General features: G+C 40.4%; 2 protein-coding genes across 6 annotated transcripts in view; one reads left to right on the top strand and one right to left on the bottom strand.

Moving 5' to 3' along the window:
• The first annotated feature begins 965 nt into the window (after window positions 1–965).
• LOC6725460 (neuroglian) overlaps window positions 966–21,247 on the top strand; it is a 37,824-nt gene continuing 17,542 nt past the window's right edge. For 3 of the 5 annotated variants that reach the window (XM_016173625.3, XM_016173627.3, XR_001599844.3), the window contains exons 1-3: window positions 966–1,072; window positions 15,533–15,844; window positions 16,149–16,278. In XM_016173625.3, coding sequence (XP_016038554.1) covers window positions 15,772–15,844; window positions 16,149–16,278 — 203 coding nt within the window. In that variant the 5' untranslated portion in view covers window positions 966–1,072; window positions 15,533–15,771. Of the gene's footprint in view, window positions 1,089–1,261; window positions 1,290–15,532; window positions 15,845–16,148; window positions 16,279–21,247 lie in introns of those variants that run through there. The other 2 variants (XM_039296526.2, XM_016173623.3) reach the window with 2 other exon arrangements.
• LOC6725459 (actin cytoskeleton-regulatory complex protein PAN1) lies at window positions 9,142–13,251 on the bottom strand. The gene is made up of 3 exons (XM_002106439.4): window positions 12,881–13,251; window positions 9,460–12,780; window positions 9,142–9,397 (listed from the first exon to the last, which is right to left on the bottom strand). Exons 1-3 carry the CDS (start codon window positions 13,071–13,073, stop codon window positions 9,339–9,341), a joined length of 3,573 nt encoding a protein of 1,190 aa, XP_002106475.2. The 5' UTR covers window positions 13,074–13,251; the 3' UTR covers window positions 9,142–9,338.

A 21,247-nucleotide genomic window follows, 5' to 3' on the forward strand; every position in this document is an offset into this window, starting at 1 on the left:
AGGCATATGTAGAATTGCAGGCCGCTGCGTCATATTTTTTAAGGCTTTTAGGACAATATTATACACATTTAAAGAAAAGTATATACATTGTATAGGGAGAAAAAGACGACGAAGAATTACTAAAAGAACATTTACGCTACGCAAATTGTTTCCTCCCACTTCGGTTCTTGATTCTTTCGCTCTTGATTACCTTAAACAGCCAAATAATAATTGCAAAACGTAGACGTAAATAGAACCTACTTAAATCCTTAATTTACACTTAACCAATTATGTAGTATTAGCGCAGATTTGATTTTTGCAAGTCTCGCTTTCGATTTTGTGCGTTTTTTTTTTAAATATTACTTTTCTCATTGTCCCCTTTCCCCCTTCCATTTTCCCCCCGCAGAGCGCGAGCGATAAAAAAAAATAGGAGAAGCAATAATTAAAGCGCGAATTGCGATATTTATAATTGCAAATTAGTTAGGACGATGGGAAGGAAGTGTGTATGCAGGAGTTTGTGCGTTCTGCTCCGCATCAAAAAGTGAACAGGGATTAAAACGATGAGAATGAGAGACGTTCTGAAAGGAAATGTGATCGATATTTAGTTATAACAATAATAATAATTATAATAATAATAATAAATTAATTGAAAACGTAAGAGAAAAGGCATCAATATTGTGTAATACTTGAAACAATAATACCAATTAAATAAATATGTTGGAATAAACGAAAGAATACAAATTTGTTTCAATTTCTATATAATTTGTTACGTTTCTGTTAAGTTAATTCACTTTAATTGTAAATAAAACGTTAAACCATTTGAATTTGAATATTTTGGCTTCGATTCATCAATCGATATATAATTCATCTTATGGGCAGCACTGTCAGCACTATCGATAACTGTCTTGACAGAGTTACCAACATCGATAGATGATATGTCATCGATAGCTGGTATATCTTCGATAAGTATCGATATCCGCAAACCAGTTTGACGGTGATGCCACCCCGCATTCCGTGCGTCCGATTGTTACCGTTCGCGAGGCTGGCAGTTCCTCTCCGCATTCGAAAAGAAAATATTCGCGCTGCTGGTTGTGTATGTCCGCCGAAACGTATTTACTGAAAACTACGCCGAAAACACCGCGATACATATTCGCAGTCGAGCGAATATATATCGTTCTTTGGGTGTTTAATCACTAACTTTATTTATTTTTTCCTACAATTTCGCGTGTATAACATAACTGTCCCTGTGTAACTGTGTGTGCTTGCGTCGGTGTTAGTGTTAGTGAGCACCGGGAATTGAAAATAAAATAGTAAAAAAACAAACTGACGCCGCGTAGAAAATTGTCTTATTTACTCCGCCAATATATAAATTAGTTTTAGCTCTGCCTTCGCATTTTTTTTTTAGTGTGCGTTCGTGTGTGTGAGTGTGCGGGTGTGCTTGTCTGGGAATTGTTAAAAAAAATACGAAAAATTGGCTGGCAAACGAAAGGAAGAAAAAACCCATAACAAAATTGTTTGTCTCTTTGCGTTACTTCCACCTTCTTTTTTTGTTGTTGTTTTACTTTGCACACTGTGCCGCACCCAAAAAGTTAAATAGTTGATGGTTTTCATTAATGCAATTGAATATAAATGAATGGCAATGCAATAATGTACGAAGCACACGATGACAACAAAAAAGGAGAAGGAGAGCAAATCGGAGGACGCCAAAAGCCAAGCAAAGGCAACAACAACAGCAACAATGGGCGCCATTAACTGTACAAAAGCGCTCAAAACCTCAACATTTAAAGCTCTGTGTTTTATTTTATTTTTTCCGTTTATTGTTGTATTCTAGTTGTTTTTGTATGTACATATGTATTTACCACGAAGCCAAAACTTCGTAAGCGAGTTTTGAGTGGCTCCCTCTCACTCGCTCCGCTCCCGCTCCGTCTCTCACGCTCTGGCGCGTCGCCCTCTCCCTATCCCTCTCTCTCTCTTACCTGAGTTTTGAGTTTTGGATTCTTGAGCGCTTTTTGGCAGAATCCCGTCATCTAGTTGTTGTTTTTGTTGTTGCTGCTGCTGGCTTCTATGACTTAAAGGTAAGCATTATGGATTTGAACCAAGTTTTCGTCCAAGGGCGTAATCTTAACTCCACACACACCGTTTTTCTTATTCTCATTTTTATTGGTGGCTCTAAAACAGGTTTTCTAGCAGCTAGCGAAGATGGTGATGAAGAAGAAGAGCGCAGACAATGAGCGCGAATTACGGCATGTCTGTGTGTGTGCGTGTGTCGGTGTGCTTGTTTTGGTGTGTGCGTGTGTGTGTGTGTAAGGTGGGGCAGCTTCAAGAGATCACTTTTGAGCTCTTTTTACGTTTTTCGCCCTCTCCATAGTTCGTCGCCACTTTGGCGCTCTTCTCGTATTTTCACATGTATTTTCCACGTTCCTAGCGATTTCTCTCTAAATTCTTTTGATTTGATACCTCAAGTACTGAGATAACGGGTTTTCCAATTACATTTTAGAAGATACAAAAAACAAACTATCTTTAAGCGTTTTCAGTTTTATTTCAGTCTAAGCCAGTGCAAAACTTTAAAATTCTTTAAATTTAACAATATGTGGAACAACTGCTTTTCCAATTGCAAATGGAATTGAATTTAGTTAGGTAAATATATACGCTTTTTACTTCTCTCGGCTATTTTTGTTGCTTTTGCTTTTGACCATGCGGTCATCGCGACGACGTCATCGTTGTGAATAGGTTTATATACGTATGCACATATGTACATACATACATACATATGTATATGGCAGTTCGTTCCGCCCCAGCAACGCCGTCGACAGCAATGCCTCCGCCCCGAATCGACCCAAAAACGTATCAAGAAAAATAATAATAAATAAATAAAGAAATAACAGAAACTGAAACTGCGCCAACTGAAGCAGCATTAAAAATTAGCCTGCCAGTTGCTAGTTAATAAATGCCCTTGTTGGCCTTTTGGTGTGGGAATGTCAGGCTAAAGATACAAGATACAATAAGAGCTGAAGTAATATGCTTACAATATATAGATAGAATTGAAATAGAAATATTTAAAAATATTTACTCAAATTGTACGCGTTTCTGATAGCACATTTTATCAACTGGGTTTTTTTCACTTCAACCGGCGACCAGCAACAGAAAAAAAAAAAATAAATAAGGGCAAATTTCAAAAGTTAATTCAAGAATAAATGTTTAAGCAAACGCACAATCCAAAGTCACTGTGCTGATATGTAATCGCAGTTTTCTTTTTTTTCAAGCATAGTAGAAAGATAATATTCGGCGATCCTTGACTTTGAATAAATCAAGGCCAAGGTGATCGGAGAATACTTCCAAGTTGCAGGTGAAAGACTATTACTATTAGTATTATTACTATGTATAAATTCAAGTCCCTTTCAATGAGGCTAACCTCCAGTAACTGGGATCGTTTTCAATGAGAGCGATAAGCGAGGAACTTGAAACGAAACATTGAAGCTTTATCGATAGAGAAACATCCCCTATAATTTATGCCATTAACAATTCGAAAAGTCAAGCATAATTAAAGTAGTTCATTAATTGAGTAGGTACTGAAATGGACACTCACACTCGAGGCCACTTGAATAGGTACAAAGCATCTATTATTTACGGTTTTTTTTTTTTGGTCATGCTTCGCCTATTTGCTATTGTTAATTCTCTGGTGATTTTTCGCAAATAAATTTGCAATTTGTCAACAATAAATCATACGCAGATCACTGATATAATTGTATGTTCTTGGATTTACTTGGTTACTTGGGTGCTTTTTCTTATATCTTGGATTGCTAAACCTCAAAAATATTCCCCATTTTCACTTATGTATGTATGGTATGATCTTGGGTGATTTCCCTCGTAATTGAATTGTTCTTGAACGCCAGAGGCGAACTTTTCGTTTATCAATTCTCCTGGGGCTTTTGTAATTTGTGTTATCTACTTTCGAGTCGATCAATTCTTGATTCACACTTGAAGGCACTTTATTGGTTTTGTCACTTCTGTCGGCTGCTGAATGTACATACATACAAATTATGATATCATCGATGATATCTATCTGCGAACTCTCTTGTATCGCGCAATTTATGAGAGATTTATGTTGATATTTTCTTCTTTTTTCGGCGTGCAATTGCCTGGCATTTGTTATAATTAAAATGGAACGCCCCAAAAAGTTGGGGGAGCTGTTAGGAATCAGCAGCATATACTCGTATACAAATTTGTGCGTTCCAAGTGGATAAATACATACATATATGCATATATGTACCTATAAATTTATGCGTTTTTGTGCGGCAGAGTGTGTGTGTATGTGTGTTGGATATATATTGATATCATCGCCGCGATCTGTATCTTTTTCGAAGCTCTACCATGTGGACGGACTTCTCGGATCTCATTTTTAGTCTTTTCATCTCTTGAACAGCTGGCTGATGGCGATTGCGTCATTTTCATTCGACATTTCTGCCGCTCTGCGACCAGTTTTTAATCCAATTCCGTCCGTTGGCCACGAACAAAATCCTTTTATGATGTCATTTCAAATGTTGCATGTCGCATGTCGCAGGCCTCAGGCCAAAAAAAAAAGAAAAAATGAAAAAAAAATCCTTTTTCGTTCACAAAATCAATAGTAAAAGCCAGGAAATACAGCTTTTTTTTTTTACTTCGCTACTCCGCAAACAAACAGAAAACACAAAAACGGCGTGCTGATGTCATCAATTCATTGCCTTCGAGAATTGCCCTGTTTCTTGGTTAGTTTCCCCACATTTTTTTTTCCCTATTTCAACAAATATTTCACTATATATTTCATATCCGACTTGCTGTTTGCATGGCATACCATGCTCTCTGGTAAATAAACCAACATTTTGTTATAAGAAACGCTCATCAAGATTACCCATCGAGTGTATGAAATTCTTATAAAAATGTACGCAAATTTATTATTACTTTAGTTGATAACATATTTGTAGCGTTTGTTTATATAAGCATACAAATTTTAGAGCGGATGTGCTTTGATTTCATCAAGGATAAACACCAAAACAACTGCATAGAATTCCCAATCAATCATCTCAACTTTCTTTCTAGCTAAACTTTAGTTGAAAGCATAAGGGTTAAGGCGGCAAAGTGTGCCTGTGCTATTGTGGGTTAAGGGGATTCGATGCCGGTTCGCGGTTTTCGCGGTTGTCGCGCTTAGATGTCTGTTGTTTTACTTTTATTTATCATTTTTCGTTGCCAAGCTTTTTTCGAAACTGAGAAAAAAAAATTGTTTAAAAAATGAAACTGAAGTTATACAAATTTTAGGCAATTATTGATTTTAGAGCTTGTAATTTGATTTTTTTTTTATATTAACTTCAGCTGATATACCAATTATAATATACAACACTACTAAACATGTGACAATATTATAATTTATAGCATTTAAACAATAAGTGCTCGGTAGTATTAGGTTGTATTTTTGAATTGCCGATTACACCTTTTTTTCGCCACGTGCATTTGTTAGTTTCGCTTGTTTTATCAGCCGTTTTTGCGGCTGCTCTAGGTGCCAGTACCGCTGCTCTGCCGGCGTCTAAAAGTGCATTGCACTTTTAAGTGTTTTCGGCCTGGGAAATCGGGTGGAAAGCGGGGAAAAGACGCCAGAGAAAAGCCCCATGTGGCACAGTTGCAAATAGACGAAAAAAAAGTAGAAAAAAAAAATATGGGAAAATAGGGAGACAGACAGGAGTGGCGAGTGCAATTTGCATTAGCTTTTCGCTATGTTTTAGTTCTTGTGCACTCACCGCCAACTTCTTGTGCGCATTTTCCCCATTTTCACCATTTTCCATGCCCAATGGGGCTACTTGGGACCCTCTTGTCATTTGGGTTAAATGCGAGCAGGCGTAGAAAAAGAGGCATGGCACTTTTTTTTTTTTTTTTTTTTTTGTTAGTTAAACTGAAACAAACGCAGAGTTGGAAAGGCAAATGAGTGGTATTTCAAAATGAAAATATTTCAATTTCAGACGATCATTGCAAACTACTTTTAAGTGGGTTAACTGCTTCTCTTACTGCATTTCCAATACGTAATGTTATGTATTGAGCGATTAAAGATTATTGAACTTTTGTTGCCAATCTCCGCCTGCGATTTAATTGATCAATCAACAAGTCAACTCAATAAAGTGGATATATCTTGATAACTTTATCTTTATTTATTTGTATCTTTGCGATCTACAGACGATCGCATTTCATTTTCCGCATATGCAAACAGTTCTTTGTCGGCATTTACTCGTATATTTAATCGAATTTGTCATTTAGTTTGTTTCCAGCCTTAAACAAACAACAAATAAAGCTTCGTCGTTTTGTGGAGCTTTTTTCCAGACTCAAACGGTGACTCAAAGTCAATTCAAGCTTGTATCTTTCCCGATTTGTGTGTTTGTTCACATTTTTTTTTTCAGGTATTTTTTTTTTTTCATTATATGTATTATCGGACACACCCAGTGAGAAAAAATTTGTATGACAAGCTGTCACTTTTTTTTTTTATTTTTTTTTTTTTGTGAGCCTCTCTCTGCGCCTCTCTTATTTTGTTTATTCTTCAGATTTGATGGGAAATGGAATTGTACAATTGATCTTTGCCAGTTATTTCAGTTTGAATCATACATACGTATGTATTTATGTATGTAGCTTAGGCGTGGCTAACTGCTAAGTGTAGAAGTATCTACATAATTATGGCAATTAACATACGTCTGACCCACATAATGAGCACTTATGTAAGCTGAAAAGTTACTGGAATATTTTGCTGTAATATTTATTTTTGCTGTTCCTTGACCTTTTGGGAATTCCAAAGAAATCCATTAGTTTGATGAATATCTTATTCCTATTTTTTTTTTTTTTCGGTCGTGTTGTGGGGCCACTAAACTTCCGTTTAGTGCGTTAGTTGGCCCGCTTTAAATGTGGTTAAGCTGAGGATACACTAGCGTATGGTGGGGATATGGTGGGTTTGGTGGGGCGACGAGCTCCCGTTTCATAAATTGCATTATGTTGCCGGTGAATGGAGCGAAGTTGCCACCGCCAGCGGAGCATTGAACTTCTCGTCTGTGGTCCGGAAACCTGACAGCAACTCCCAGTGGAAAATGCCACCCCAACCCACTTTCCTGCCAGCCTTTTGGTTAAAAGTTTTGCGTCAGCTTTGCTCACTTCCTTTGAATTTTCCGCACGCGGTGGAAAATCCGTCGAGGGGAGAGGTGCGGGGAAGTTTGTGTTTGCGTGATTGATTGATTGCGGAAAAGCTTACTTTTTTTAGTGGGTTAAAAAGCGGTTTAATTAAGTGATCAAGTTGGTGCAAATATAGATTTTTGTTTGTACGTTAATAAAAGGTAGTTAACACGATGGGTAAATTTAACAAAGTTAATGTTTATAATGAGATAACTTTTTAGTGTTACGAATGTTTTATTTAAATTCGAAACCTATAGATAGAAAAATGAGATAATGTTTGGTCAGCCGCCCGTCTATCAGTCACTCACTCACTCATTCATTCATTCATTTTCCATGCTGACCGCACAAAAAAAAAAAAAAAAAAAAATAGAGTAAGGGAAAAAGACAAAAGCGTTGCGGATTTCATTTCATTCACATTGATTGGGGTGGCTCTGGATTTCTGGATCACATCAGGGGTTAACGGCGTGTGTATCCGTATCTCTGCGACTTTGTAGATACTTTTGGATGGCTGCATATTGGTGTTTGGTCGCGTGTCAAATAACTGTGCTTGCAGCTGTTTTCCCGAGGGTTGCAAAACACAAATACTTTCATATAAAGGATATGTGATCGGGATGTGTGGGATATTAAGGATATAAGCACATATAGTAGTGACCTGTTATTGTTTGCCAGCTACCTAAAATCGTCTGCAATTTTGCACTTACTATTTACTTTGCGGCCCATGGCCCCCGGAGAATTTCCACTTTCCATTCTTAATTGCCCATCGAAAGTCAACAGTTTTCCCGATTGAGTTATGTGGAAATGCTGGTAGCAATGCCCATTCTTAATTTATAGAATTTATTGGCATTTAATGCGTTGGCATGAGGGCGAGAAATTACACTGCTATGCTCCGTCGCATTTACAGCATAAATGCGCCAATAAAAAAATGAGTTTTCCACGGCGCGGGGAAATTAGTCACCACAAGCAGAGTTTAATTAATCAAACGGGGCGGATGGTGTGCTTATTAATTTGCTCTGATTAAAGGCCCAAAATGACGCCACAAGAGTCATTCAATCGCTCGCTCGAAAAGTGGGAAAGCAGAGAGGGGAAAGGACTTTCTAAGCCGCCTAATGAATCAGCCCGCCGGAAAATGACTAAGCTGTGAAAATGAAAGGGCAATCGGTTGGGGAAAAGTGGGGGCTTGTTTTGAACTCAACATATATACACACTATATGGCACTGCATTGCAGTCGAATCAAAGGGCCAAGGCCACCGAAAAACCCGAGTCAGAAAGCCAAACGAAATGTGAGTTGGCTGCCAGAATATTGGAAAAACTAAAGAAAATACTACATGAAACTGCACTAATTTAAACAACAGATGTTGCAAGTATTGGCGGCATGATCCTACGCAGTTTACGCCTATTAAAGATAGCCGGGCATTATCCTTATAGCCGCCATATGTTGCGTTCTAAAATAAAAAAAGAAAAAACTATAATGCGCGTCTGCATCCAAGTTGCACCCTCCACCAAATTAATTAATTAGCATAAATTATCAATTAAAATGCGCTCAGTCAGCGATTCGAGTCAGTTGCCGACTGCTGGCGATAGGGGAAGTAAATTCCGGTTTCAGGATCGCTGCAACCACCCCTACCTATATATAGTTATATATATATATATATATATATATGGAATATGTACATATATGGTGGTGAATTCTGGTGTCAGCTGGCACCTATATCAGCCTATATCCCCTCCCCGTTGCATTTTAGCGCTATTAATCAACTTCCATCCCCGAAAAATATAAAACGTGCTGGATTTTATCTGCTTCCAAATGGAATTAACTTTTGAATAACTTGCGCAAAAAGCTACGATTACTGTTTTTCTGTTATGTTTATGTTTATTTTCTTTAAAGTTATACAACTTGTACTCTTTACTGGATAAAAGCTTAGGCTAGACAAAAAAAATTGTTCAAGTTGACTTGAATAAGTAGTGTTAGTAAATAGCATATTGAAGTAGTGTTCGAAAATTTATATTTGGGCATTCAAAAAACGCGAGTTGGTTACTGAAACTACAATTTTGAAAATACTAAAAAAAAAGCATTACAATAATTAATACACGCTGATACGTTGTTTTTTTTTTTTGGTTTATGTTTGTGTTAGAAGCACTATAGAGTTCGCAGATACTCAATCTCTATACATAATCCTCATCGCTCAGATCTCCACCACATAGCGACTGCTGCCCGAGGGACTTATGGAGTAATAGCTGTTCTCTGAAAGGAATTTACGAAGTTTTATAAACTTCATTCAGAAAAATATCTATAAGATAACTTACCTTCGTCGCTATCGAAGCTATAGAAGTTGTCATCATCGCGGGTCATGGATCGTCGGCTACGTCGTTGATGCTGCAGGATTTGCGAGGGATTCTGGCTGGGATTGGTACTGGGATTCGGATTGGGATTCGTGTTGGCATTGAGGTTGGTGGGCGTGGAACTGCGCCGACTGCTGGGAAAGGACAGTGGCGAACCGTACTCGGATCTGCTGCAATTGGAGTTCTGTCGATCCAGGGCCAGTTCCATGGACTTCTTCTTCCTTGCGTCGGTAATCTCCTGATGATCAGATTGATCCAATTGCTCCAATTGCCGCTCATTGTTATTGTTGACAGTTATTTGGGGTATGACCACAGCGCGATTCGTGGGTGTCACCGAGTCGACGGCTCGTCTTTCGATTATCTGCAGCTCCAGGATTTGCTCCATCTCCGGTTCCTCGTCCTCGGCCTGGGCACTTCGCTCGTACTCCTCGCTGTGCATCCGCCGGGGGCAAAGTCGTGGTCTGCCGCCCTCGAAGCGGGATATCAGCTTATTGACCTTGCCCACATCGCCTGGTCGCACCTGTTCGTTGTAGGTGAGGCGCAGGGAACTGGTTTTGACCAGCGGCTTGGCCGGTCTCGACATGGAGGCGCTTCTCTGCGGAATTGCCCGGGTGACGGGAGCCGGTGAGGGAACCGGTGCCACCGATGGAATGGTTTCGGCCGTCGGAGGCGGCGGTGGTTTGCTGACGGGCAACGGCGGAGGCACTGCATCGTAAATGGGAGGCGTGGCTGGGCGTTTCGGAGGCGGACGTCGCTGTGGAAGTGGCGGCGGTGGCGGCGATTCCGATGGCGGACGCTCCGAAGGATCTCTCTCCTCATCCGCCTGCTCCTCCTCCGAATCCCTCTCTGCCTCTTCGTCCTCCTCCTCCTGCGCCATCAGGCTCTCCCTACTGTTCCCGATCTGTGGACTCTGCACTCGTATCCTTGTGACCCGGGAACAACTGTCGTCCGCCTCCTCGACACTGGTATCAATGCTACTCCCAGCACTGATCCTCAAAACGGGTGCATTTCGCAGGGCCTCATCGAAATCAGCAAAGGCAGCTGATCCTCCGGCCGATGCCTCGAATATATCGATGCTCTTGGGCTTGTACAGAGCTGGAGCTGGCCACGATGTCTGCTCCTTGAAGCCGGCGATGATCTGTTCGTTGGGCAACCAGGCGCTGGCCTCAGATGGCGGGATTTTGGTGCCCCCAGCTGGGGTTTTGAATTCCGGCGATGGTGATCTCTTGGTCACAGGCTCACCACTGGGATTGCGTGGAGAGTACGACATGCTTTGTGGTCCAGAGGCTGAAATTCTGATCTCCGGATGGGGCGAGGTTTTTGGCCCAGCTGCTGGAGAACTTTTAAGTCCGGAACTTCGGATGACCGGAGACACCGAGCTTCCCTTCGACGCCACCGCTATGATCAGCGTGGATTCGTAGGCATCGGAGTGCTCCTGATGGATGAGCACTCTGGGATAGTCCTCGTCGGCGATCTCCTCCAGCGATTCGCTGCTCCAGGCAGCCGCTCCGCTCTTCGACGCCGCCTGAATCTCAGCCAGCTTCGCCATCTGGCGAGCAGCGTGGGCGGTCGCAACTCCCGATACGGGTGAGTGGCCCCGCTTCGCCTGATCCTGGCTGTGATCCTCCTCGTCGTCCTCCTCCTGGATCTGGCCAAATGCCTCCTCAGCGGATATATCCTCGCCGCTGTCATCGTTCTCGTTCCGGTTCTCATCCTCGAGGCTATCGCTGCGATGGTAGGTGGCCTCCAGTTCATCATCATCGATCTCGACCGGTTCGTGACCCACTGTATTGGGTTTCGGTTGCTGGGACGTTGTCGCGTTTTGGTTGTTGGCGTTACGCTGAAAAAACTTGAGCTGATGCACCTTCTCGTTCAGCTTGGCCAGGGTCTTCTCCAGCTGACTGCCCACGAGCAGCCCGCCCAGAACTCCCGATGCACCAGCAGCTGCAGCTGCAGCACCACCAGTAGCACTACCTTCCGCTTTGGTTTCCAGCTCCTTGGGTTCCTTGCCACCCTTGAAACTCTTTCGCCAGCGCTGCTGCAGTTGCTCCGTGGATGCAAATCTACTGAGACGAGCCCTCAGATTTGCAGTGGAGCTTCTGGTGGGTGCATCTTTCGTTTTTTGACCCTCCGGCGTTACCTCATCCCCCTGATCCTCTTCGTCTGAATCTGGAGCTGGAGCCGCAGCCTTGGGCTTAATCTTGCTCGGTCGTTTGATGGACTTTCTGAGTCTCTTGATATTCTGCCTTATGCTCATCTTGCTGCTGTCATTGTTTTCGTCAGCATTTTCTCCAGTTTTTGTGGGCTCCTCCTTGCTCCTGGAAAACTGGGGTAGATTGGGCAGACTGGGCAGATGGGGCAACTTGTTGAGCAATTGCTTATAGCTACTGGGACGTGGTGGTGGTGGATTAGCTCGTGGAGATTCCTCCGCCGCTGCCCCATCGCCTGTTGCCTGCTGCTGCTCCTCCATTTCCAGTGGTGGCTTCCTGACCTTGGCGAATCTGGTGGCAGCTATGCCGGGCTTACGGCGACTTGGCAATGGTGGCGTGGCCTCCATGCCGCTCTCATCCGTTTCGTGGCTCATCTTGCCCCTCTCGAACTGCTCGTGCTCCACGTCGTCGTCATCGAAGGTGTTTTGTCGTGTGCCCGCCAAGGTTTTGATCTTGATGTCATAGTTCTCGGCTATCTCGCGATCCCTGCGCTCCCTGGCCAGCTTCTCCGATTTCAATTCCCGCTCGTACTGCTCCACATAGCGATCCACCTCGATGTTGTCCCTGCGCACCGTCGTTTGCTTGGCAAAGATGTGCTTGATCCTCAGTTCGCTGAGGCTCTTGTAGCCCCTCTGCAGGCGTTGGGTCAACGTGGTGCGTGCATTCCCATTCCCACTGGGCGAGCTGTCATCCGCACCAACGACTGGAATTTTAATGGGACTAATGGGTCGCGAGGCTCTGTCGCCGCTGCCAGGCGCATAGTAGTCGTCATCCAGACTACCAGCACTTCGGTACGTTCCCGGCTGTGATCGTCCCAGATTAGCCCGGATCTCCTCCTGCTCACCCTCGTACATCAGCGAACTGATGGTGGAGATCCTCTGTGGCGTCCTGTTGATGAACTGCTGCGATTGGCCTGCCACCTGGAGGTGCGATTGCTGCGCTGCCCCGGCGCCATCTTTCGAGGATCCACCCGCTGTTCCTCCTGCTGCATTCGATCCGCTCTTGGAGCTGCGAAATATCTTGCGACCACGCAACTTGGGCAGCGATTTGGGCAACTTCAGTTGTGGCAATTTGGCTATGGAAAAGATTATATGGGCGAATAGGTATTTTACTTTATAGACTAGACCTTGGTCTAAAAATTAAGAATCCCTCAAGTTCATCCTACCATCCCCTACCTTTCAAACCGTCCACATCGATGCGTTGGCATAGATTTCGAAAATCCATGGAGGAACCGATGCGATCCGTATTCCTACTGCGATTTGGCTCCAAGTCGGAGCTGCGTTGCTCCAACTGCGATTCTGATTGCACCTGGTGGATGTGATGCTGATGATGATGGTAGTGCTGGAACTGCTGCTGCTGGTGGCTCATGGCACCACGCAAGCGAAGATCTATTCACTATCCACTCGATCAGCAAGGCGATTGGAGATCAAAACCAAAACCGATACGGAAACAGAACCAGAAACGGAAACTGAACGGAATTCGTGGGACGTCCGATGCAGTTCAGCATTTTAGTCGGTTTGAAGAGGCTCTGGCGGAGAATAGCGCAGAAAAATACGGACTATGGCTGCGCCACTGGCACCTGTCAATGGAAAATCGCTAATTCAATTAGCACGCGGGGGATTTTCCAACCCTTTGTTTTGGTCGAAATAAGAGGTATCTCCAGGGCGTTTCACTTTAACGCAAAGAAGTGCCAAAAAAAAAATCCCCGCAAAGATAGAAAACCACAGTTTTCAGATTGATATGTAATCATTTCAAATACTTTCATTTCGAAAAGAGTTCTACTTTTTTATACGAAAGTGCATCTTGTGCTTTGCATTACATTATTCGAATTATAGGGTATTTCGCTATCGACACCCTTTGCTCTATCGTTTTAACTTGTTTTCCATCTCCTTTCGAACTATTTTTATGCTAACTGCCCTGGCACATTTTCTAACCAGGTCTATGACGTTACCTCGCATAGCCCCCAATGTACATACATATGTACATATTGATTCATTGGCGGTTGTGCGTCTGGTTTTCTGGTTTTCTAGTCCTTCGCTGCATTTCGTTTACCAATTGTCACAGTTCTCTTGGCCATTTCCTCGGCGTCTGTTTTCACTGTCCCAAGGCAAATATCGTCGCAAAAGTAATAAATTCACAATAATCGATACTCGGTACCCTCTGCGTTTGTTTTCTTTGCGTTTTAGCTTTTTGTTTGCCTTTGTGTGGTTAATGATTCGAAATGGTAAAACGCATTCGATATCGAAATTGTGGGGTCTCTCTGCTCAAAATCAAAAGACGTTTCGAAATAGAAAATAATCAGTATTTTGATCACAACATTTGAAATAAACATCCAAATATGGAATGTCATACCTCGTTGAGCTTGTTATTAGAATCCTAATCGATTTGAATTCAAATTTTGGAATTTTATTTTTTTGCCATTTTTTGCAAATTTTGATGATGTTACCCCTTACAAAAAATGCGAAAATTTGGCCGAAAATTAATTTTTCAAAGTCCTTCCAAAAGTGATAGGGATGGTTAGTATTGGTAATTGGGAGCACAAAACGGTAATTCTTTTGATCCTGTGGCCATTTTTCGTCAAGTTATAGCCAAAAAAGCCAACATGAAAATTGAGTTTTTTGCCAAAAATCGTTTCCCTGATTTTTTGTAAAATAAAAAATCGGTATTTTGAGCATAACATTGAAAATAATGGCCCAAATATGGAATGTCATATCTCGTTGAATTCGTAACAAAATTCCCTAGCGAACTGTATTCAAACTTTGAAATTTTAATTTTTTGCCATTTTTCGCAAATTTTGACGATGTTACTTACCCCTTACAAAAAATGCGAAAATTTGGCAAAAATTTAATTTTACAAAATTAGTTTAAAAGTGAAAGGGGTTGTTAGTATTGGTTGTAAGGAGTACAAAATGGTACTCCTTTTTGCTCTGTGACCATTTTTAGTCAAGTTATAGCCAAAAAGGCCAACTTTAAATTTGCACTTTTTGTCAAAAATAGTTTCCGAGATTTTTTGTGAATAAAATATTTGGTATTTTGATCAAAACATTCGAAATAATTACCCAAATATGGAATGTCATACATCGTTGAGTTTGTTTTTTAAATCCCAATCGATTTGCATTCAAGTTTGGAAATTCTAGGATTTTTCAAATTTTCGCAAATTTTGATGATGGTACCCCTTACAAAAAATGCGAAAATTTGGCCAAATATTAATTTTTCAAAGTCCTTCCAAAAGTGATTGGGATGGTTAGTGTTGGTAATTGGGAGTAAAAAACGGTAATTATTTTAATTGTGTGACCATTTTTGGCCAAGTTATGCTGAAAAAACACATGGGATATATTGAACTTTTGGCCAAAACACTTCTTTGGTTTTCCGTACAAAAAGATGTGAATCCTTTCTAGCGAAGTTTTAGTGAAATAGTTGGTCGTTTAAAATATTTAAATCTTTTCCATATGTTTTAATCGTTAAGAACCTAACCAGATTGTATTGCGTGCTTCTGAAAGTGAGAATAGAACATTAGTGGGGAAAATTCGCGCGAACAAAGGAGAGTTTCGGTTGAGACATCTGGTAGTCATTAGGCGAACACTTTTCTCGTTGAAATCAAGTTAAATAATCGCATTACTCACGGCTCTTTTTCCACTCTTTCCACTTTCTTTGCAGACATGAGGGACGTGCCACATAAGCGTATACCGCCCACACCACCCACCAGCCATAGCGCCATTTCGCTCGCACTCACACGCTCGGCGCGACGCGATTTTCGCAATTTTCGCAATTGAAAAGTGTAAAGTTCTAGACACCATTATCAGCGTTGTCATAATCTCATTTTCGCAGTGCAACAGCAGAAAGTAATAAAAGCTCGGCTCGCATGCAATTTTCATTAGTGGGAAAATTGTTAGATATTTAAGAGGCAACCGAGGAATAAACAGAATCAACAGCAGCAGACACACACACACATTCCAAGCCAAATTAATAATAGAAAGAAAGAAAAAAACAGCAAGCAGAAAACCAATAAAAGTTTAAACCAAAACGAAACACACTCGAGGGGGCGAGCGGAGAGCCAAACGACCAAAATGTGGCGGCAGTCAACGATACTGGCCGCGTTACTAGTGGCTCTTTTGTGTGCGGGCAGTGCAGAAAGCAAAGGTAAGGAAATTTAAAGAAATAAATCTATAATTAATTGATAACTCACTTGGGCTACATTTGTATCTATATATTGAGTGCAATTTATGGAACTGCTTTTAAGTACAGATCATAGATCACTTGGAGATTTCCAACAAAACCTAATGCTTCGAATTCCCCAAGCGTGTCCCAAAAATTAGTCACTGCTATAAATACGAGAAGCATTTAATGGGGTGGAAATCTTCAATTTATGCGATCAATTAGTAGACTGGAACCACCAGCACCCAATGCTCATCGATCTCGCCTCTCCTTTCCCGCATTCTTCCAGGCAATCGCCCGCCAAGAATCACCAAACAACCGGCACCCGGAGAACTGCTCTTCAAAGTAGCGCAACAGAACAAGGAAAGTGACAATCCATTCATAATCGAGTGCGAAGCCGATGGACAACCCGAGCCAGAGTAAGTCAACTGAAGATCTGGAAGATCATCAAAATCTCAAGAGAAGAGCAGAGCTCTTGGGGAATTGGATCGTTTAGTTTGGATCTATTTTATATCAGCTCGTTGGCTATATATTTATGTGTGCCCTGCTCATCATGCCCTCTATTTTAATTCACATAAATCAAATTTAAGCAGTCGCGTCTACAAAGTTTTCCAAATTCAAAGAGTGCGTGTAGGAAATCGCATTTTTTTTTTGTTTATTTCATTTCAGCCTTGTTTTTCTAGACGGGTTGTTTTTTTTTACGAAATATTTGGCGTCGTCACGAGTATTTTTAACTCATATGAGATAGAGCAGGAAGCAGCACATTCTAAGGCAACTTGATATAGTTTGCCCTAAAAAACAGTTTTCATGTCCAAAAGAGCGAAACTAATTGATGGAAAATAAAACATAGTTTATGTTATACGGCTGTGCCAAGATTTAGCTAGAATTTTAATAGATTTTTTCGTCTGTAACATTGAAATATAAATCTTCTGCTCAAACTGAACTTTCTAGGGTATTAAATACTTCGTATATCAAACACATGGCTTTGTTCATGTCGCTGCGCTATTTCTGTCGCCAAAATGTCCAAAAATACATCTTTCTAAATGTGTTTAGAAGTTTTTAGAAGATTGCGCTCCCCTCTCGTTTTACTTGTTGTTTTATTTTCGTCACGATGCAAGTCTCGTTGAGGAAGTGAAGTGATTTTCGTTACGCTGAGTAATACACATAGACCTGCTCCATAAATACGATTTGAACCTGTTTCCGAAACACGTTTCGTTTCGGTTGTTTTTATTCATAAACAGCTTAGATCACATTTTTATTAGTAGGGCATGTACTTGGTGACCATTGCAGTGGAATTGAGTCATTCCCTTGGAAAATGCGGAATTTGAAGTTAACATTTTTGTGCACAAAGGGCAAACAGTGGCTGATGATGATGATGACTACTTCTACGATGATGATGATGATGGCATGACCTCATTGCCAGAGAACTGTGTGGGTGGGGGTGGTGTGGTCAAAAGAGGCGAAGACAAGCAGGGTGCCAACGTGAAATTCCATAGTGTCTGGAAAATAGGACTGTGTTGTAAAATAGTTTGCTCCTCATTCTCATTTTGCAGTTGAAAATTTCTTAATATAGTAATATTACCATAAAAAGGCAAAAAGAAACGATCAAAAGAGTGTTTTACATGCATATTGCATTAAATACAGTGGCTATTGGCTATAAGAAGAAGTTACTGCATAGAAAATTCAGCTTCAATATTTGTTTCTTAAAATCTTATTGCAAATGCAGATATTTCGCTGTATTATAAATTTGCAGATTTGGTAGCTCATTAGTTGATGTTTACTGTATTGCAATAAAAAATTGGCAACAAGTGCAAGCAGCGCAGCAGCAGCGCAGTCGACGTTGGCAGAATAGCAACAGATGGCCGAATGCCAGACAGACACACACACACACAGATACGAAAAACACACACACGCACATACAAGTGCAGAACGTGAGAAATGTGCGAGAATACTAAGAATAAAAAGCAAGAAGAAGCATAAGGAATGGGAAAATTGTGTGTTGTTTATTTTTACACGTACGAAACTAAAATGGGTTAATAGTGGGAAATGTGTGCGCTTTTCCTTTGGCCCTCTCTCTCTCTCCCTCCCTCTCTCTCTCTCTCTATCCATATATCACTATCACTATCCCGCTCTGTCACAGCAAGTGGTTCAGGTACAGTGTTAGAAAATAAAAAAAATATCAGAGTCAAAAAGCGGTAATATCACAGAAAACCAGTTTGACCGGATGGCCAAGCACGTTGAGAATATTAACCAAAACGAAATGGAAACAAATTGTTGGAGAGAAAAAAAAAGAAATTTACTCAACTGTGCCGGCTAGGCATTACGTAATTTTACCGGACAATTTTTAACAGTTTTTTTATAGAATTTTAAGAAAATTTTTAGTGCCCCCACTTCGGGCGCCATCTACAGGCGAAAATTGTTACTACCATTGATTTATTTTCAGTTGCCAGTTATTACATCTAGTTTTAATGGTTAGCAATTAAATTGGTAATTGGGAAAAACTAACTATTTAACAGCAATCGATTAAAAAATGCTACAAAGATTTCGATTTAATAATTCAAAAGTCTATGGGCATTTTGCAATTATGAAAGATATTTATTACAATGCAAACAGCGTGGGCATAAAACGGAAATTGCTGTCCAATTTTCATATTTTATCTTAGGCATGTAATAAGCTGAAATTACTAGCATTTTTTCTTTCCATTTTTAATTCATAATAATTTTGTTATGCTAGCTGGTTTGTGTTGGTTTCCATGCACAGAGAAAAAGTGTTGGTAAATTGGTTTATTTGATTGTTACCTTAATAAAGAAGCCATTGGATAATTTTATAGAAAGAACTATGATATTCAAGGGAATATAATTTATTTTACTTCCTATTTGCTTAATACCACTGTATTTTATTTAAAGTGTATAAAATCCAAATTCAGGCCGCATAAATTATATTCATATTAGACTTTTTTTCTCTGCTTGCATTACATCAGACGTGCGCCCGATTTTCTATTACTTTTTTCGTAGCTGGGCTTATTTTTTGTGTGTGTGCTGCATTCTATCTATATATCCACATCTGTATCTATCTATACGCCTCCGTGATTCAGCATGACACACTTTTATTGTTGTCATTGGCCGTCTGATGTCTGATGTCGCATTTTCTGCGTTTTATGTCGCTACTTTGTGGCAGTTGCTGTTGCAGTGGCAAATGCATAACGCGTATATTTTTAGAAATTACAATAATTTAATGATTCAATGATTGAGGCAACAAACGATCCCCTTCTATGACCAAACCACGATTGATTAAAGATAGTGTTATAGTTTTGATTCATGTTTATATTCACAGTTACAGTTTCATAAATACTTTGGTTTTTCCTTTCCCGTCAATGTTTATATTCGACGGATTTTCATTTCTCTATTTCTACTGCCTAAAACTCAAGAGTAATGAGTCAGAATTTCGCCAGGCATATTTCAATTGATTGTATTTAATAATATATATAAGTAGCAAACACATCTGCACACAGAATCTGACGCATCGAAAGATGATTAATCCATGTGAAATGAAAATTAAAAAATAAAAAAAGCTGAAGTCAAGAAACGTGTTTTCTAATCATTTATCAATTCATTAGTGTTACAAAGTTTCCCCTGAGGGAAATATACGATTATCCGCGTATTACTTTCCCTTTTTTCATTGTCTTTTTCTTGCCTCTTACAAATGAAACTATTTCCATATTGTTTGTGCCTCGCCTTTTCTTCATTTTTTTTTCTGGCACTCTGGGGTTAAGCAGTTCAATTGAATCGGGTTAAAGCGCAGTTATTTAAACCTCTCAATTCCCCTTTGTCAACAGTTTAAACTTGTGTAAAAAGTGTAGAGCATTCTTTAAACTGCCCTTGAATTTGTAGGGTTTTAGGCTCGTCAGTATAGGAAAAAAAAGAAAAAAACTTACGCTGTTTGGTTTTGAAAAGTTGTTTGCTTAAACTTTGAAGAAAAACTAGTTTCGTCAGTTTTTTTTTCTTTATGTTTATGCATGTGTGGGAGCCATGGCAGTCGTATTAACTATAAGGCAGACAAATACTTTGCTTTTCTTTTGTTTGATGCTTTTAAAAAATGCCACGAAACTGAAGCAGAGCTTTTCGATTGCTTCATGTGCCATGGAAAATGTTTGTAAATGCGTGTTTGATTTTATAAAATAATAAATAATACTCCAAATATGTATTTAAACCATTGCTATTTAATGCTTCGGCTTAAAGCAGCCAATTAGAATATAATCGCTTATCCTTGTAACCCAGAATATGTATATTCCACATACGCAGTGTGTGGCAGCTGCTGGAAGATAAATAGAGATAAAAATATGGAGAAGTGAGTGGAGTTGAAGGCTCATTGATTTTTCACACCACGCTGCACAAAGTCCTTCAAAAGCTGTCGCTACTAGTTCATGTCCTTGAATGTTATTTTCCTTCATTCCTCCGCTTGGCCCACCCTCTCGTTTCCCAACTCCCCCTCGTTAATTTTGTTATTTTAGCTTCATGTTTCCCTAATGATTTTGTCTCGTCAGTTTGGCGCCAGCTTTGCCGCGACCACCCCCAAAAAATTCAAAATCAAGGGAAAAGGCAAACAAAATGTAGGGAAAAACTGCAACTGAACAATTCAGTCTTAAGTAGTCCGATTAAAATCCGGAAATTGCAACCCCAAAGTGATGGAGTCATCAAATGACTTGGTGAAAGATTGAGTACAGTGAAACCTGGCTAAGAGGAAGGCATACAATATTATCTAAATATACGCACCCCTATGTTTAAAGCATGATGAATTTGTTGAAAGCATGGTCACACTGTTCGTGTTCTGAAAAGCAACTCTGCTTCGAATGGCTTAGCATAGCCAGGTTCGACTGTACTTCCCTTTTGGTCTTTCTCGTCTCCCTTCCAGAGCATGATTCATGCGTATCAATCAAACTTTTTGGGCAAAGGGCGCAAAGTGGGAGAGGGGTGAAAGGTTATAGTTAGCGGTGGGAGTCAACTGATGACGACACGTTCCATTGTTGTTGTCTCGACTTGCCATTTTGTCATTTATTCGGCTTCTTCGGCTCATTCTTCCGACTTATTTTGGCTATTGCGCATATGAAGAATTAAGGAAGAATTGTGGAAAGGGAAGCGCAGGGTGTGGAAATCGAAGGGAATCTTAGCATATTTAATGCAGCCAAATTGAAGAAAATCGATGAACTGCGACAGCGGCTGAAATAAGACATAACGAGTAATAAGAGTAGGGCTTCCTATATCATTTGTTGTATTTCTTGGGAGGGTGGAAAGTAAATGGAGATATTACTTATTTATTTACCGAACCCAATGTGACTTCGAGGGTAATAAATGCTGTACTTAGAAGATTGATTATTAAATCCTGCTAAAG

Source organism: Drosophila simulans, chromosome X, assembly GCF_016746395.2.
Source record: "Drosophila simulans strain w501 chromosome X, Prin_Dsim_3.1, whole genome shotgun sequence".
Taxonomy (NCBI): Eukaryota; Metazoa; Arthropoda; class Insecta; order Diptera; family Drosophilidae; genus Drosophila; species Drosophila simulans.

What these genes read in the sequence shown, in the direction of transcription:
- LOC6725459 (XM_002106439.4), bottom strand. Translation starts at nt 13,073, where the DNA reads ATGAGCCACCAGCAGCAGCAGTTCCAGCACTACCATCATCATCAGCAT. An exon ending in CGATGTGGACGGTTTGAAAG is followed by an intron (nt 12,781 to 12,880) that starts GTAGGGGATGGT and finishes TCTTTTCCATAG; the next exon opens with CCAAATTGCCACAACTGAAG. An exon ending in TAGCTTCGATAGCGACGAAG is followed by an intron (nt 9,398 to 9,459) that starts GTAAGTTATCTT and finishes AATTCCTTTCAG; the next exon opens with AGAACAGCTATTACTCCATA.